The sequence below is a fragment of the Glycine soja genome, chromosome 15 (assembly GCF_004193775.1).
Source record: "Glycine soja cultivar W05 chromosome 15, ASM419377v2, whole genome shotgun sequence".
Lineage (NCBI taxonomy): Eukaryota > Viridiplantae > Streptophyta > Magnoliopsida > Fabales > Fabaceae > Glycine > Glycine soja.
Genome location: NC_041016.1, coordinates 41,613,232 through 41,633,536, shown reverse-complemented (window position 1 = coordinate 41,633,536; position 20,305 = coordinate 41,613,232). Strand labels below are relative to the sequence as shown.

General features: G+C 33.2%; 1 protein-coding gene across 1 annotated transcript; it reads right to left on the bottom strand.

Moving 5' to 3' along the window:
* Positions 1–5,085: 5,085 nt before the first annotated feature.
* On the bottom strand, positions 5,086–13,561 carry LOC114386157 (serine/threonine-protein phosphatase 7 long form homolog). The gene is made up of 4 exons (XM_028346149.1): positions 13,437–13,561; positions 11,146–11,994; positions 11,000–11,060; positions 5,086–5,139 (listed from the first exon to the last, which is right to left on the bottom strand). Exons 1-4 carry the CDS (start codon positions 13,559–13,561, stop codon positions 5,086–5,088), a joined length of 1,089 nt encoding a protein of 362 aa, XP_028201950.1.
* Between the last annotated feature and the right edge of the window lie 6,744 nt (positions 13,562–20,305).

Here is a 20,305-nt window from a genome sequence, read left to right as displayed (position 1 = left end):
CAGTTCTTCACTTCTTCATTTCCTCCTCCTCCTAGGCTAGCTATTAATAATAATGAAAATGAATGTAAAAAAATAAATAATAAATAATGAGAGAGGTCTTTTATTAATGAGCCGCAAAATTGAATCAGTTTTCTTTTCAGCATACTTTACTACTTCTTTTGTAGTATTGTGTGCTTTTTTAGATTGAATTGAAATGATTCCAAAGAATAATTTTAAATTAATCTCTTACTAATCATTGGTAGTATATTAACTGTATAAAATAGATTCATTATAATTTAATTTAAGATATTTATTGTGCGGTTAAAAAATTAAGATATTTATGAAAAGAGCTTTAGGAAAATATAATTGTATTTCATTCTTATTTAATTAGTATCATTATTTATATGACTTTTAACGATAATTTTATAAAAGTTAATAAACTTTTTATAAATATTAATTTTTGTTTGGATGATAGTTTATATTATTAGTATATAAATTTTTTCTCCATTTTAAAATTTATATTTATCATAATTTTTATTATTCATATTGTAATTTTTACTGATGTTGTATAAAATTTAAACTTTTAATATATTCATTTTTATTATTTTTTCTGGAAGTTATTGTTTCAATGATCGTAAAATAAGGCTTAAAAAATTAAAACTTTATAGAGAGAAAAAAGTGAGTATGAAATATTTTTTTGTATTATGTAGTTTTCATATATATATATATATATATATATATATATATATATATATATATATATATATATATATATATATATACACTGCAAATACTAATGGTGCCTTGGTATTATTGAGTGTCCCTTATTATAAGTGCCCTCAAATTTTCACTTAACTCAAGATTATTTGTAGTTTGAATAACTCCTAAGAGTTTATAAAATATAATGAAAAAGATATTTTAAAAGGTTTGCTTGATTTATTGAAACAAATTAAGGATAAAAAACAAAAAATGCTTACTATATAGTAGTATTTGATTAAATAATTATGAAATGAAAAAATGAAGCAAATAATAAAGCATAATACATGTTATTTAATAAATGAAAAAATAATTATTTTATTCCTCACGCAATATCACACACACACACACACACAAAATACTCGTCTATACAGCTAAATATCGTCAACACCAATTGCAAAATGTTGAACAAGTTCACGCGCAATCACTTTCTCCATTCCTGAAATGGCTAATTACATGCTTCGATTACCAACACGCAGAAAGTAGTACCCTAACCTAACCTTTTATAATATACTAGTATTATTTTGTTTGTAATGTCTAAAGGCACTCTTTTTGCAAAAGTAATGAATGAAACATAACCAAAATAAATAATAAACGTTTTGACATTTTCATGATTTTTCTCCATAAATAGAAGATAAAGTGCAAGTGAGCACGTGGATCAATAATTATTTTCAATTTAATCAATCATCTCAAAGTTAAGTCTCTTAACATTAAATACTCAAAAGAATTAATAGTACTTTCTTTATTTTGAGTAGTTAAAAGATGTTTTAAGAGGATATATTATTACACTACTTCATTACTTAGTTATAAAGGAATACAAGACAAATTTATGAATGAAATTTATGCGAGAATTATCATTATTCTGTAGATTATATAATCCTACCTTGGCTAGTTTTGTTTTTTCAATTTCATTTAGTAAAACTAATGCTAAAATGAGACAGATTTTATATAATGGAGTTAGAATAGAGAATAAAGCCTAAAGTGTAGTGTGAAAGTTAGAAATGAAAAAACGACAGATATTTCATTATTTGAAGTGTTTTTGTACATAATTTTAAGTATAATACAATACAATTTTTTTTTCATTTATTTTAGCTCCTTTTTTCCCCTTGATTTTTGCTTGTGCTATTGAAATGCTAACTTTAAGAGAAGAATTCATAGAGAATAAGTATTTAAAAAAGAGTGAGGACTAGAAGTCACTTTGGCATGAGGGTTTGAGTTCAAGGTAACTGGATTTGGGACAAAATCAAGGAAAATGGGTGGTGAGGTGTTTCAATATTTTTGGGAAGTGGGTATGAATGGACAATGATATCTTCAGAATAAATAACACTAACACGCAACACAACGAGGAACGCAAGGAATGGCAGAGAAACGTAATACACATTCACCCGTCAAATTAGATACGGTTAATAATTAAAAAGTAATTAGGTGAACATTTGTAAAATTGATTGGGAATGAGATTGATTTTAAAGGGAAGTATTGGATGTTTTGTTTTAAAAATAAGATAGAAATAAAACTCCGGATAAAATTTTAGACTCAACACAAAAAGTACTTAAAGCATGTTGAAAACACCTAGAGACAAAAGATTAATCAGGTATAAGATGCAGAAGTTATAATGAATTATACGATTGGTTTTGTAGTGAAGGAAGAATAGAAGTAAAGAGAACTTATGAATTTGAATCTCAATATTAAAGTCCTTTTCATTTCTAAAATATTTCCAATTTAGTGAATTTTAAGAATTAAAATCTTAGTATATGTTCTGTTTAACACTGAGAAATTGATTTTGGTTTAAATAGAACTTATGAATTTGAATCTCAATATTAAAGTGTTTCATTTCTAAAATATTTCCAATTTAGTGAATTTTAAGAATTAAAATCTGAGTACATGTTTTGCTTAACATTGAGAAATTGATTTCGAATTTAGAATTGATTTTAGTTTAAATATATTTTTACGTGTTTGAATTTATATTAGAAAAAATTTAAAATTAATTTTAAATTTAAGATTGATTTTGAGTTTAAATAATTTTAAATAAATTTTGTGTTGGATTAAAAATTTTATACTAAATTATACTCCTAACCTAATCTTATAATAAAACATCCCAATATAAATTACATAACTTCAAAATTAATTTTATTAAAAATCAATTTTATTAAGGACAACCAACCACGCACTTAAACAGTTGAAATTCAATGTAACTTTTTTTTTATAAAATAAAATAAATAAGCTGAAACGCGTGAGAACACGCGCGAAATGATTGTCGAAGCAATGACGTGGCACATTTCCCTGTTTGGGGTTCTTTTAGAAAGAATTTCCCAAACTAGGGCTGTTCTTGAGCGATTTCCCAGGGGGTGCTCTTTTTGCACGTACCCTGCATGGGAAATGCCATTGTTGATGGCGCCTTCAGCAGGAGTTTGGCACATGGCTATGGAAACGCCATTCCCAGCAGCGCTTCCACTTTTGTATGAAAACGCCAGCAGTGTTGGCGAATTGGTGAAGGCTAGCCCTAGGCTTGCAGTGTTGCAGTGCAGACTGACTGCAGCAGGGAAGCGCCAATTGCTCTTGTGAGTTTGGAAGCGCCATTGGTACCAGCGATTTGCCTGAAAACGCCAATGGTGATGGCGTTTGAAGCTGTTTAAATACCCCTCCCACCCCATAGTGTTGTACATTTGTTCTGCGCTTTCGGTTTCAATATTTTACTTTCGTTTTCGTATAGCTTTGTTTTGCGCTTCCCGTTTCAATATTTTACTTTCGTTTTCGTATACCTTTGGCATTTTGGTGACTTTGAAAATTTCAGTGGTATGAAGCATTTTATTTTTTAAAATTATATTAGCTTTCATGTTTTTTCTTGAGCGCTTTCCCTTTGAACATTTTGTTTTCGTTTTGGTAGCTTTGGCATTTTGATGGGTTTGGAAATTTTTGTGGTATGAAGCATTTTATTTTAAAAAAATTATATTAGCTTTTATGTTTAAAAGGCTTGTTAGTGTGTATTTAAATGTCAAAAATAAACAAAAAAATTGTGTAACGATGTGTATTTGAAGAAAATATTTTGAATATGAAATTTGTATAATTTTTTTAATTAAATTAGGTTGGTGTTGATGAACGTTTGAAGTTTGAATAAAAAAAATTATAGATGATATTTATTTGAAGTAAGTATTTTGAGTACGAAATTTTTTTTAATATGAAGTTGTAGTATTTTTTTAATTAGATTAGGTTGGTTTGTTGGTGTGTTAAAAATTTAGAAACGTTGAACTCGAAAGTGTTATTTGATGCTTTGTTTTTTCTTGTACTACAAAAATTTTATTATATTTGTAGTAATTTTGTAATTACCTTTTTCCATTTTAAAGTTATTAATGGTTAAGAATAATTATTTATACTACTAACTTCGGTAATGAATTAATAAATTTTCTGTTAAAAATGACTATGTTGAAATTGTTCATTTTTATAAGTTTGTCCCATAAAATTAAGTTGAAGTTAATTAAATTTTTTTAAAAGAGAAATTGAATGTGAAGTTCCAATAAAGAGATCTTTTGTGATTACATTTTATTAGTTTTGATTAAAAGTTTTATAAAATCGTTTGTGTTATTTAAATGTGTTGATGTGAAATTTATTTAAAATTAATAATTTGAATTACATCTTGATTAGTTTAAAATTACTACATTTAAATTGTTAATTTTTTTAAAGTGTCTTAATATGAAATTGATTTGAAATAATTTTTTTTAAAAAATTACGTTTTATTTTGAAGTTTTAGTAATGACTTTTTGTGATACCCATTTTGTAATTTATTTGACGTGTTCAAATATTGTTTTTGTAGGTACATGATGAATTCGGTTATAACAGTGTTGTATTTCAATGGAAGGGTGTATGAAGATAATGATGATGTAATATTTGAAGGCGGTAAAAAAGCGATTCAGATTAAACGTGGAACTAGTTTCAATGCTTTGAAGAAAAAAATTGGAGATAAGGTAAAGTTACAAAATAATGAAATTATTTCTGCTATTAGCTGTAGATTTTTAGTGTCAGGAAAATATATTGCCTTGCAAATTTGTGACGACGAAGACATTGAAACAATGTTGGAAAGTTTTAAACAACAAGACCAAATGTCAGTTCTGGAATTGTACATAGAAAAGGATGTGGCTGGTGGTTCAATGTTTCATTCTGCCAATTCGCTTACATCATGTGGAAATTATTTATCTAATGATGACACACAACCGGCAACAAATATGAGCAATTTACATATTGACGAAGACGATGATGATGATGATGATGATGATTATCTTGTGTCTAACTCATACGTTGAAGAGTCTTTAGACGAAGATGACAGTGTTGACGGTATATCTGATACAGACGATGGAGTCACAAACATTCCTCAACCAGTAAGAATTGTTCACCCGGCAGAAGGTATAATTTGTTGTATGAAAAAATTAGACAATACATTTATTATTTGATGACAATTGTATTTAATGCTAAATAAGTATTATTTGATTTTTTTTATTTTGAACTGTTAGGTGCACAACTAATTGAAAATTCATTTTGGAATGATGCCTCACATTATAACAATATCAACTGGAGTTATCTTGATGAGGAGGACATTTGCAGTTTGGAGATGCCATCGACCTTTAATGTTGGCCAAGAATTATATGTTGGCATGGAATTTGATAGTAAAGATGTGGTCAAAAATGCAGTGAAACAATATTTTATGAAGGTGCATCAAAGCTTCAAAGTTGTTGAAAGCAAAACGAACAAGTATGTGGTTTGTTGTGTGAATAAAAATGCAGAGTGTCCTTGCCCTTTCTATATGAGGGCAATTATATCTAAAAAAATAGATACGTGGAAAGTCACACAATGGGGTGGACCACACACATGTCTGAATATGACCATGACACAAGATCACGAGAAACTTGATTCAGATTTAATTGCCACTTGTGTAGTAGGTACGTATTTTATGTTCATATTATGTTCATTTTTTTGTTAATTATCATTTAAATTTTGTTATGTTATTGACAGGCATGATCAGAGAAGATCCATCAATAAAAATTTCTTTGATTCAAGAGAGGATTAACAGTGAATTTGCGTACAAGGTGTCGTACAAAAAAGCTTGGTTGGCAAAATAGAAAACCATTGCAATTGAATATGGCGATTGGGATGAGTCATATGCGAAACTTTCGTCGTGGCTAACACACATGCAAAATCATTCTCCTGGATCATATTTTCAAGTACTACATGACGATTTTATCATTGGGAATACGGTTAGTCGCGAACACCGTCAGTTTCATAGAGTTTTTTGGACTTTTGGGCAATGTAAAGAAGCTTTCAAGTACTGTAAGCCAATCATACAAGTTGACGGCACACATTTGTACGGCAAATACCGTGGGACCCTCTTAATGGCCGCCACATCACAAGATGGAAATGGTGGCGTTCTTCCTCTAGCATTCGCGGTGGTTGAAGGTGAGACGTTGACAGCATGGTCATGGTTTTTGGCACACTTGCGTGAACACGTCACTGATAAAAATGGTATTTGTCTCATTTCTGATCGGCACGCGAGTATAAAGTCCGCTGTCGCTAATGAAGCACTTGGTTGGAAACCTCCCCACGGTTATCATGTCTATTGTGTGCGACACATAGCAAGCAACTTCAATCGAAAATTCAATAACGCCAAACAAAAAGAAATGTTGAAGAAGTTGGGTAAGATTTCATATTTAATGGTCACGTTTATTTAACTTCCATATATACTTAAAATTGTTATTGATAACTAATTTTATGCAGCCTACACTCCTTGCAAGCACATTTTTGATCAAAATTTAGAAAAATTTCGTAAACTAAGTCCAGCCATAGCAACATGGATTGATCGCATTTCAAAGGAAAATTGGACGATGGCTTATGATAGAGAAGGACGTCGATAAGGCCACATGACAACCAACCTCTCAGAATGTATCAATAAGGTTTTGAAGGATTGTTGCAACATTCCCATAATAGCCTTGGTCAAAGCAACGTACAGTAGGTGTCGAAAGTACTTTGTTGAGCGTGGCCGCCAAGCCCAGAGACAGTTAAATGAAGGCCAAGTATATTGTTCAAAGCTTGTTAAAGAACTTAGAAAAAATCAAGAACAAGCTTGTTCGCACATCGTTCGCGTGTATGACATCCACTCCACAAGGTTTGAAGTAGAGGAGACCTTCAATCCTATTACGCAACATGGCGGACAAAAGTGGGCAGTTAACTTGAACGGTCATTATTGTCAATGCGGAAGGTATTTTGCGCTTCACTATCCATGTTCACATATTATTGCAGCTTGTGGTTACGTGAGCCTGAACTACTACCAATATATAGATGTTGTTTATACAAATGAGCACATCTTAAAAGCTTACTCCGCACAATGGTGGCCTCTTGGGAATGAAGCGGCTATTCCTCCTTCTAATGATGCATGGACACTTATCCCTGACCCAACCACAATTCGTGCGAAAGGTCGGCCAAAATCAACAAAGATAAGGAATGAGATGGATTGGGTCGAACCGTCTGAGCACCGAATAAAATGCAGTAGATGTGGAGCCGAAGGGCATAACAGGCGTCGCTGTCCAATGCAATCTGAGCGTGGGAGTTGTTCAAATCATTGATTTATGTATGTTAGCCGAGTGACTTGTATTTGTTTAAGTTCTCTTTAATGTATTGAATTTGTGGGGTTGAATACATTTGTTAGTTAAAAACATTACTTATTTTGGTTTGTGTGCATTAGCTATTTGTGGGTTTCAATGAATTCGTTACTTAAAAACACATCCATACACCCTAACACTAAACCCTAATCCTCAAACATAACCCTAAGCCCAACACACTAAGCTCCAACCCCAACCCGCCTAAACCCTAAGCCCAACACACTAAACCCCAAACACCTAAGCTATAACCCTATCCCAACCCCAAAGAGTAAAACCCCTAATCTCTAACCCTAACCCAACCACCTAAACCCTAACCCAAAGCACTAGGAAACAACCCTAATCCATATAATCCATAAAACCTAACCCTAATCTAAACCCTATACCCTAATCCAACCATATCCCTTAACTCCTTAATCTCTAACCCTAACCCAAACACCTAAACACTAACCCCAAGCACTAGGAAACAACCCTAATTCATAAATCCTAATCCTAATCCAAACCATATCCCCTAATCCAACCCTATCCCTAAATCCCTGAGCTTTAACCCTAATCCCTAACCCCTAATCCAAACACCTAAACCCTAACCCCAAGCACTAGGAAACAACCCTAATCCATATAATACATGAAACCTAACCCTAATCCAAACCCTATCCCTTAAATCCCTAAGCTATAACCCTAATCCATATAATCCATAAAACCTACCCTTCAACCCTAACCCTACCCCTAAATCATAACCCCTGTCCCCCCACTAATCCACACCCATAAGCTCTAACCCTAAACCCAAACTCACAAACCCTAATCCATATAATCCCCTAACCTACCCCTCACCCTTAAACCTACCCCTCCACCCTAACCCTAAATAATCATTGACTTTTTTATTACACCATTTGCCTTTCTTCCTTTTTTTTATAATATACCAATGGTTATAGCCTCCGATTTCTCTTATTTTCCCTGTTGTTATCTCTACCATTTCACATTTTTTTCTTTTATTGCCAGTTTGATTCTCTTTTTGGCCTTTGAATTTGCATCTTTCTTCCAGGTAATGACTTGATTCTAGTTTCATTTGTATTTTTAGCATGGCACGAGGTGGGACTTTTGATGGTTAGGTAGGTCTTATAGTCATTCCATTTTTTCCTTCATCCTTTTGGTCTTCTTGTGAAGTTGAGTCTTTAGTATTTAAAAGGCAATAACAACTTACTTTGACTGACGAGGGGATGTTGTGCACTCCACTTGTGATGTCGCCTCTAAGAAGTGTTCCTTTAGCCTGGGATTTAGGGGTGGGAAAAATTATGGTCTTCGTGATAAGTGTAATTGAATTGACTATGAGGTAGTGGAAGCAAGTTGTGAGTGAGAGTTGAAGGTTGATTTGGATGAGTTGCTCAATTGGGTGATGGTGGCTCGTGCTACTAAGGATTAAGGCAAATAGGCTTTTACCTTGCTGGGAGGAATAAGAGTATTTTCTCAAAAAGGAATGCTGAGAATGAACATTTCCTACCTATGTTCTTTTAGGTAGTTCAAGGTTAAGCCTTTGTTTTTTCCCCTAAATTTTAGAAGGATTGCTTGAATCGCCTTTTCACTTTCTATTTCAAGATATTGTTGTCCTGAAAAATGTTAGGAAAAAGACATTTGTAGCGTACTTGGTGTCCCTCAAGAATTTAAAGCATGGGTAATTTTTTCTTAGCTAACTAAAATGGACAAAAATATCTTTGTACTCCAAAAGGTCATTTCTGTTTTCCATTGTTTGGTATCGCAAGTGTATAATATCACCAAATAATAAAATTTACCATTCTCCATTGTTTGAAAAATTTACCATTTATGCTTTGAATGAAAATTGATTCATCACTACTATAAAAATGAACTTCAATTACGATTCTACCCAAATTAATGTCATAAAAAACATGATAATAATAGTTGCATCAAAGATTAGGTCTCAATTACAAAAAAAAAACTACTCAAGCATAACCATGAAAAAAAAGTTAAAAAGAAAGAACATTCGAAATCGGAGAAAGAAAGAGTTTGCTTCCACTCTTAAGTCATCTCTCTCCACTCTTAAACCCTTAAACCACTAACCTCTAAACCTAACCCCTACTCCAAACCCTAAACCCATAAATACCTAACCTCTAACCCTTACCATAACCCTAACCCTAACCCTAATCCAATTTATTTTTCATTTGTCTACTTTAGTTTTAGTTGTAAACTTGGTTAATTATTATAGTTTGATGCGCCACATAAACTCTATACATTAGTAAGGCATTAGTAAGGCATAATAAATGAGATGCGATAGATTAATTGTTAAAATCAAATGTCTAACAAACAACAACAAAATTACACAGATACATCAAAATCAGTCATTATGGTGTCCGTGATGTCATGAAGATGTGCCACATGGTCGATCCCATCTTTGCGCTTGACGATCAGGATTTCTTCTACCGCCACGTTGTGTCCCCGCTTCTGCTTGCTCAGTCTCTGCAGAAAACTCCTAACGCAAATCAACACCTAATAAGTCGCCCATATCAGGTATTGCTCCGGGTACATTCCATTGCGGAGCAAATGGGGCGTTAGGTGTTGCCATGGGGGCATCGTGCTGCTGTGAAGGAGTCATAGTGGGCCATGAAAAATGAGGCTATGTTTCCGCAACACCACCGAACGAATGTGAGGTCTCAGAAGTATCAATATGATGACCTGCAAAAGGATACTGATACATCTGTGAAGGATATTCGGAAAATGTTGTTGGCATGTAATACATTCCATGACCACGCTCCATCATTTGTTGGGAATATTGTTCCGCTTCAACAGGCTCCCTTCGTCTGCCTATGCCCCGAGTTTCAACACTTGACTGAAGAATGGGAAACTCTTGGGCTGGGAATTCACGCTCTGATGCTGGACCATGTGACACTGGTTCAGTGATTCTCTCTTGCTCTTCAGATATAATTGCTAACTTATCCACGTAAGGCACGAGATCATCAACCGTCCACGTGTTCCTCCCTTGTGGTGACACCATATATTGTAAAGTCTCCACAACTTCACCCTGCAATTAGTAACGTCAACAAATTAATGCTCACGCTTAAGAAATTAATTAGAAGTTAAACATTGAAAAACAGATAAATACCAATGCAGCTGTGTTTGCATTGTTTGGGTCGACAAACATCTTTGTTTTACGCCTATACCACACCATGTAGTTCGAGTTATAACCCAATAGGCTCTCCTGTCGAGGATAAACGTCGACCCTAAACTCTGCTCGATTGTTCCACTGACCAATGATTGGGGCCAACAGGTGGAACCAATTCTCATCTTCTTTGCCTTTGAGCGTTATGCCATGGATATTCTGCGGTTGCGAAGGACACCTGGGAATGGGTTGTTGCAATCCAAATTTTCGTAAAACTCTATCGGGTTGGTGCCACTCAACAACATGGAAACAAATCAGTGGCACCACCGCAAACCAGGGTACACTTCCAACCACACAAATTGGAGGCAACGCTGCCATCACAGTTGCTGTGTATGGCTCCCAGACAAACTGCATATAACAATACACTTGTCAATTTTCAGTCAAACATAACATATTAAAATTCCATTTAACCATTACATTACGATGTTCTTACCTCATGTCGTTTCATCAAATCCAATTTGCGACGGAAAAGTCTAAGATCATCATTGCCAATATGCTGATTTCCACGTCGCAACCACCTACAATAAAAATGAAATCATCATTGTCAACACGTTCCATCATTAAATATTTTTTCATTCAAACCTAATTTTTTAAACGACAAACCTGTGTCCGAGTGGTTTATTTTCTATGACGGGAGGCGTCCTCTTTGGAGCTAAGGTCGTGCATCGTTCCCATGCCCACATTTGGATTAAGATGCACATACCTCCGATTGATTTAACTTTGTAATCGGTGGCGCTGCACATCTCTCTATATAAATACGCAAGCACGGCAGGTCCCCACGCATACGTGCTGCACTGTTCAAAGTCACGTAGAAATTGTAGGTACCTTAAGGAAACTCTGCTACTACTTTTGTTAACAAAGAGGACACCTCCTATGAATCGAAGGATCCACGCACGGGTAAACCTTTGTAATTGCTCAACGTTACCCTCATCAATATTTATGTGAGAAAAATGGTGAGCCAACCAACTTAATTTGACGACACTGCCTTCAATTTCCCTTTCTTCTGGTCTGACTCCTAATAATTCTTCACACAAGTCGGCCCAAACAAGATTAGTTGAACCAATTAATGGTGCCCCGTCAGTACGTAGACCTAGTAAAACTGACACATCTTGGAGAGTAATGGTAGCCTCTCCGCATCTCAGGTGAAACGTGTGGGTTTCGGGCCTCCATCTTTCAATGAACGCACTAATTAAGGCCGCATTTATCTTTAGGTATCCCATCCTCATGATCCAATAAAACCCACATTGCCGAAGCAAAGAAACAATTTCCTCCGGTATTTGTTCTTCACCTTGATACGTCGGGACTGCTCGTCTGATGTGTAGTTTTTTGTCTGGTTCCCCATTCCAAACATGTTCTGAAACATGCTTAGGTTGCATCCACAACACGTCACTATCAATTGGACCAGACCTAGTTTGTATACTTGATGAGCATGAGACGAAGAAGCCATTGAGCCTACAAAATAAAATATAATACAATTAATTGACAATAAAATTTATACATTAATTATACATACACAAATTAAGTATATTTACAAAAAATTAATTAAAATAAATAAGAAATTATATTTTTTAAATTTCAATAACAAAATATATTATACAAATAACCTAATTCATATATATTCTATAAATAAATTAAATTACAAACAAATATAAATTTAAATATATAAATTAATGACTACAAATAATTACGCTTAAAATAATTTAACATACAAAATCAACAATTTAAAATACGTAAAACTATTCTAATTTAAACATAAAATATGAAACTAATAATAATAACTAAAAGTAACGTAATATAAAAAATTTAATTCTAACCTAATTTAAAAATACTAATTTACACTACATAAAATTATTCTTAATCTATCATAACAAATATATACAAAATTAATGACTTCAAATAATTACGAGAAAAATAATTTAACATACAACATCAATAATTTAAAATACCTAAAATTATTCTAATTTAAACATAACATATGAAACTAATAATAATTAAAATTAAAATTAACATAATATAAAAAATTTAATTCAAACCTATTTTTTAATTAATAATTTACAATACATAAAATTATTTCTAATCTATCATCAAATATTTAAACTAAATGTAATCTACCATATACAAAATTTAAACTAAAGCTAATCTAAACTTAATACGTTATGGTACCTAAAATTATTCCTAATCTAAAATTATTAAATTATGATACCTAAACCTATATAAAAAATTTCAACTAAACTTAATCTATCATATAATATTATTCCTAATTTATCATATAAAAAATTGTTCCTAATTTATCATATAAAAAATTTAAACTAAATCTATTATATCCTATAACATTAAGAATTCAAACTAAACTATACAAAATTATTATCTTACACTACCTAAACTATACAAAATTATTATTATTATCTTACACTACCTACCTAAACTATACAAAATTATTATCTTATACTACCTAAACTATACAAAATTATTATTATTATCTTACACTACCTACCTAAATTATACAAAATTATTATTATCTTACACTACCTAAACTATACAAAATTATTATCTTACACTACCTAAAACCATTATATTATCAGAATATAAACATCTATATAAATAAAAATATACAAAAGATTCAATATATAACTTACAATTTTTTTACGAAAATGGAAGAACACAAGCAAACAGCACCAACCAAGCAAGAACAACACCAACCAAGCACTCTCTCTTCACACAATATCACTCAGCAAACTCGAAAACGCAAGCTAAAATTTGAAGGCCAAACGGATTTTATAAACGAAGAAGCACGAGGCGCCAATGGCACCAGCGCCTTCAGGAGGCAGGAAGTGCCAATGGGAATGGCGTTTCCCTGCACCTATGGCCTAGCCCTACACTGCTGCTGCGGCTACCTGACGCTGCTGCTTGACGGGACAACACCAGTCAAAGCGCTAACGGGAATGGCGTGTTGCAATTCAAACGTGAAATCGCCAATGAGGTTTGCGCTTTCCTCCAGCACTTGACACTTGTCGCACATGCATGAAGTCGCCAGTTCTGCTGGCGCTTCCCATGCAGGGTACGTGCAAAAAAAGCACCCTTTGGAAAATATCTCCAGAATAGCCCTACTTTGGGAATTTCTTTCTAAAAGAACCCCAAACAGGGAAAATTGCCCAATGACGCTGGTGCCGTTGACACACACTCACACTAACCCCGACGAAGGTTGCAGCGCAAAAGTATCTTTGCCTCCACCAAGTCGCCGCCCCTCGCCGCCGCCGGAGGCCGAACAGCCAAACCAATTTCCCATCTCCTCCGCTCAATGATTTACAACTTTATGGAAGTTGGAGACTTGTAGTTGTAAGGATGAAGCAATTAAGTGGTGCTCCCTGTTCGGTGCTTTGTTCTCTTTCTCAAACCATCTTTGGTTTTCCTTTTTCCATTGAACGAATGAATGCAAACAATTCCAGATTATAAAATTTGATATTCGTTTATGTTATCTATAATTTCTTAAACGTGAACATAGTGATATAGACAGAGACAGAAATATAAACCCAAATATGAGCAATATTTAAAATGGTTGATAAAATTAATTTTAAATAAAATTCATTTTGTAAATAAAGTTATGTGTAAAATTATAAAATTTTAGATTCCAACACATAAATTATTCAAAATTATTTTAATTTATAATTAATTTAAAGTCAAGATTAATTCTTGGCTCAAACAATTCTGAAACATCAAAGAAACACGCACAGCACCAACGACGCCACCAATTTCATCCGTGGGTTAGTGAGGGGTAACTGGAAGAACAGCCAACAACGGTTATTAAACAAACAAATTCTTTCACAACCACTAAATTCTTTTAAGCCACCTCTATGATACGGATTATCCGAAAATTCCTCTAAGAAATGGAGAGGATTTAGAGTCCCAAATTTCTCAACTAAAAAAACTAATAACTAATATTTAGATTTATGTAAAAAAATTTAACACTGTAACAATTAATTTAATTTATGATATTATTTTGTATCTAATATTTTTGGAATAAAAATATATTTAATAAATTAATATTGAAATATTTATTATATAATTATGTAAAAATAATATTTAACCTTAATTTATAAATATTAATTAACAGAATTTCCGTATGTAAAGTTATAATATAGGGACAAAATATTATTTTATAACAAATATATTAATTAATTACATTTAAATTAATTTTAATATAAACATTACAATCATATGCGAAACTTTTGTCGTGGCTAAAACACATGCAAAATCATTCTTTTAGATCCTATTTTCAAATACTGCATGACAATTTTATTGTTGTGAATAGGGTGAGTCGCCAACACCGTCAGTTTCGCAGAGTATTTTGGACTTTCGATCAATGTAAAGAGGCTTTTAATTATTGTAAGTCAATCATACAAGTTGACGGCACACATTTATATGGGAAATACCGTGGGATCCTGTTAATGGCCACATCACAAGATTGAAATGGTGGTGTTCTTCCTCTAGTATACGCCGTAGTCGAAGGTGAAATGTTAACAGCGTGGTCATGGTTTTTGGCACACTTGCATGAACACGTGACAGATAAAAATGATATTTGTCTCATATCTGATCGTCACGCGAGTATAAAGTTTGTTGTTGCTAACGAAGCACTTGGTTGGCAACCTCCCCACGGTTATCATGTTTACTACGTCCGACACATAGCAAGCAAAAATAAATGTTGAAGAAATTGGGTAAGATTTAATTTACAATATGAAGTTAATTTAAGTTTCATATATACTTAAAATTGTTGTTGCTAACTAATTTTATGTAGGCTACACTCCTTGTAAGCATACATTTGATCAAAATTTAGAAAAATTTCATCAATTGAGTCCAGTCATAGCAACATGGATTGATCACATTTCAAAGGAAAAATGGACCATGGCTTATGATAAAGAAGGACGTAGATATGATTACATGACAACCAACCTCTCAGAATGTGTAAATAAGGTATTGAAGGATTTTCGCAACATACTGATAACAGCGTTGGTGAAATCAACATATAGTAGGTGTCGAAAGTACTTTGTTGATCGTGGTCAGCAAGCCCAAAGACAATTAAATGAAGGACAAATATTTTGTGTTGGACAAGTGGCCTCAGATATCTTAAGAAGGGGGATTGAATTAAGATATCACAGACTATTCCCCAATTAAAAAATTCTACTTTTAATTTAACCCAACAACCCAAGATTCCTTTTAAACAAGAACTCCTAGATAATAATGCAAATTAATCTTACTAAATAGAAATAATAAGCAATAAGCAATAAAGGAGTTTAAGGGAAGAGAAAATGCAAACTCAGATTTATACTGGTTCGGACACACCCTTGTGCCTACGTCTAGTCCTCAAGCAACCTCCAGATTTATTATCTAGTTTTTGACTTAAGTCTATCATATAAACATTGTTAAATCTATACCCTATATGCTTTATATTAGTATCATGTTTATGTTCAATAAGACATTTTTGAGAATCAAATGATACTAGATAGCCCTTATCACATAATTGACTAACACTAAGCAAGTTGTGCTTAAGGCCTTCAACAAGTAGAACATTTTCAATGGAGTTTGAAGAATTCGCACCTATTTTTTCCAACTCCAAGAATTCTACCTTTGTTGTTATCACCATAAGTAACATGCCCACTTTTCTTGGGAGAGATATGTGTGAATTTTGATGAATCTCCCGTCATATGCTTTGAACAGCCGCTATCTATGTACCATTTCTTCTTCAAAGATACCTACATGATTAAGTTTGTGACTTAGGTACCCAAACTTTATTGGGTCCTTGTGTGTTAGTGTTGACTAAAGATCCTTTTGGGACCCATATCATTTTGATATTGTTGCAATTTTTCCTAAAATAACATGTAGATGTGCCATGCCCTTTTCTTCCACAATAGAAACATGTAATGAAAGGAGAATTGTATTTTTGTGAGAAAGAAAAGAAATTTTTGTAAAACTTTTGTTGTTTTTCTGGTTTATATCCAATTCCTACTTTATCAAAAATACATCTTTGATTTCCTAATATGACATCTAGATTATTCTTGCCAATTGAAAATTTTGCAAGTGAGTTTTTCAAATTTTTAATTTCTTCTACATATTTGCTACAACATTTACATGAATTTACTTTTTCATTAATCATAGTAGAAACATAATCTTTATCACTAGATTTAGAGATTGAAACTTCAGTTTTAAGAATATTTATTTCTTTGTTTAATTTTGAAATTTCTTTCTCTAATTCTAAAATTGTTTTCTTAGATGAAGAGACAAGTTTTGCTAGTTTAATTGATTCACTATGTAATTCAAGAAATGCATCTTGTAACTCATCAAAAGAAATAGATTTGTTAGAAGATGTTACCTCTTCGTCGCTTTCATAATTTTTGCCCATTAGACATTGATTAACCATTTCTTTTTCAGAATCATCAGACGATTCTAAGTCATTGTCATCCCATGTGATATAGGCCTTCTTTGCCTTCTTATCTCCAATAGTTATCTTTTCATACTTCTCTATCTTTCTTTTAAAGATTGGACAATCAGCCCTCAGATGTCCGGGTTGATTGCACTCAAAGCATTTTGGGATTTGAAATGACTCTTCAGTTCTTTTTTTAGGTTTGAAGTTTTGTCTTCTTTGATTTCCTCTCATTCTAATAAATTTGTTGAATCTTTTGACAAAGAGGCTAAGATCTTCATCTTCATCTAAGTCAATTGAATCTTCTATGTCACTTTCCTCTTGGATTGAAGATGAGGCTTTAAGAGCAATTCCCTTCTTCTTTTTATCATTTTCTTCATGTTGATTTAGTCTTTGCAACTCCATCTCATGTTCATGTAATTTTCCAAATAGAGTAGCAAGAGACATAATAGACAAATCTCTAGATTCTGTGATGGCTGTTACCTTTGGTTGTCATTCTCTGCTTAAACATCTTAATACTTTATTTATGATATCCTCGCTTTGAAAAGTTCTTCCTAAAGATGCAAGATGATTAACTATGTGTAAATCTTTTTTGCATATCTTGTATACTTTCATTTGTCTTCATCCTAAATAATTCATACTCATGAGTTAGAGTATTTATCCTAGATCTTTTGACATCAGTTGTTCCCTCATGTGTAACTTGTAGAGTGTCCCACATATCCTTAGCAATCTTACAATTTGACACCCTCAAATATTCATCCATTCCTAGGGCAGAAGTAATGATATTTTTAGCCTTTAAATTGTACTGCACTAATCTTCTTTCTTCTTCAGACCACTCTTCTCTAGGTTTCTCTATTGTTGTATTTCCAGCCACCATGGTGGGTACATAAGGTCCAACTTCTATGGCTTCCCAAATGTTTAAGTCTATTGCCTCAATGAAAATTTGCATTTGGGTTTTCCAGTAGTGGTAACCCTCTCCATTAAAAATTGGAGGCCTATTTATTAAATTTCCTTCTGGGAATAAGAAGTTTTGCTGAGGCCATTATTCTTGAAGCTTCTAAACTTTATACAAGAATGAAGCTCTGATACCACTTGTTGGACAAGTGGCCTCAGATATCTTAAGAAGGGGGGTTGAATTAAGATATCACAGACTATTCCCCAATTAAAAAATTATACTTTTAATTTAACCCAACAACCCAAGATTCCTTTTAAACAAGAACTCCTAGATAATAATGCAAATTAATCTTGCTAAATAGAAATAATAAGCAATAAGCAATAAAGGAGTTTAAGGGAAGAGAAAATGCAAACTCGGATTTATACTGGTTCGGCCACACCCTTGTGCCTACGTCCAGTTCCCAAGCAACCCGCTTGAGAGTTCCACTATCTTGTAAAATCCCTTTACAAGTTCTGAACCATACAAGGACAGCCCTTCCTTTGTGTTCAGATTTCTTTACCACAAGAGACTCTTGGTCTCTTAATCCCTTTTGAGAAATAGAAAGAAGAGAAGAAGAAATCTCTCTTGAAAGAGATAGATTGTACAATTGAGCACTCAATTAATTCTTTATTGAATTGCAAATGTATTGGCCAAGGAATTCTTAAGAGGATAAAATGATTTTGCTTTTTGAGAGGATAAGACTTTTTTTGTTCTTAAAAACTCTCAACAAATTCGTGTTCCAAGTCACATATAAATAGACCTTTGATGGCCATGTAAAAACCATTTGAAAAGTTGTGACCCTTGGAAATAATTTTTTGAAAATCTCCTCTGGTAATCGATTACAAGACTTGTGTAATCGATTACACAGTGTAAAATTTGAATTCAAATTTCTAATAGCTGTTATAAGTCATTTTGGCCATTGGTAATCGATTACATCCTCTAGTAATCGATTACCAGAGAGTAAATCTCTTGAAAAAGACATTTTTGCTTAAATTTCTTGGCCAAACCTTTTGCAATTTCAATTTGGAATTCCCTTCCTAAAACACTATAGATCTTCTTGATGTTGTATCTTGTATTCTTGAATTTTTGTCTTGAATTAAACTTGAGAAGCACATTTTCATAAGGCATCAAATCATCACGATCATATGGCATCATCAAAACATCAAAGTCAAATTCTTTGCTACTACATTTTGTTCTAAGGTTGTTAAAGAACTTCAAAAAAATCAAGAACAAACTTGTTTGCACATCGTCCGCGTCTATGATATTCACTCGACAAGGTTTGAAGTAGAGGAGACCTTCAATCCTATAACGCAACGTGGTGGACAAAAGTGGGCAATTAACTTGAATGACCATTATTGTCAATGTGGAAAGTATTCTGCACTTCACTATCCATGTTCACACATTATTGCTGCTTGTGGTTACGTGAACATGAACTATTTCCAATACATAGATGTTGTTTACACAAATGAGCACATCTTAAAAGCTTACTCTGCACAATGGTGGCCTCTTGGGAATGAAACGACAATTCCTCCTTATGATGACTCATGGACACTTATCCCTGATCCAACTACAATTCGCGCGAAAGGTTGGCCAAAATCAACAAGGATAAGGAATGAGATGGATTGGCTCGAACTATCTGAGCACCGACAAAAATGTAGTAGATGTGAAACAGAAGGACACAACAGGCGTCGATGTCCAATGCAATCTGAACGTGGAAGTTGTTAAATTAATTGATTTATGTATTTAGTTTGTGTTCTTCAATGAAATCGTAGCTATCCATGATCAGTTTGTTTTTAAAATTATTTATTATTATATTTTTGAGCACGACATAAACTGCATCCATTAGTAAACCTTCATAAAATAAACGATAATAGAAGTCTCAAATTGAAATGAGAAACATACAACAACATATTTAAATAGATACATGAAAATCAATCGTTATGATGTTCATGATGACGTGAGGATGTGTCGCATGGTCCTTCCCATCTTCGTGCTTGTCTATTAGGATTTCTTCTGTCCCGATGTCTCCTCGCTTTAACTTGCTTAGCCTCAACAGAAAATTGGTGACGTAAATATCAACACTTAATAAGTCATCCATATCAAGTATTGCTCCGGGTACATTTCATTGAGTACCTAATAGGGCATTAGGTGTTGGAATTGGAGCATCATGTTGCTGTGAATGGGTCATAGTAGGCCATGAAAAATTGGGATATGTTTCTGCAACACCACCTAATGAATGTTCGCTTGTAGAAGTATCACTTTGATGACCTTCAAATGGATATTGATACATCTGTGTCGGATACTGAGAAAATGTTGGTGGTGTGTAATACATTCCATGGCAACGCTCTACCATCTGTAGGTACAAATATGGTTCCGCTTCAACAGCCTCCCTTCGTCTGGCTATGCCTTGAGTT

Excerpts from the sequence above, each read along its gene's own strand:
- LOC114386157 (XM_028346149.1), bottom strand. The coding sequence starts at position 13,561 with ATGTGCGACAAGTGTCAAGTGCTGGAGGAAAGCGCAAACCTCATTGGC. Across the intron at positions 11,061-11,145 it reads AATAAACCACTCGGACACAG|GTGGTTGCGACGTGGAAATC; the intron begins GTTTGTCGTTTA and ends TTTTTATTGTAG. Across the intron at positions 5,140-10,999 it reads TTAGACTTTTCCGTCGCAAA|AAATTATACCTTCTGCCGGG; the intron begins TTGGATTTGATG and ends TTTTCATACAAC.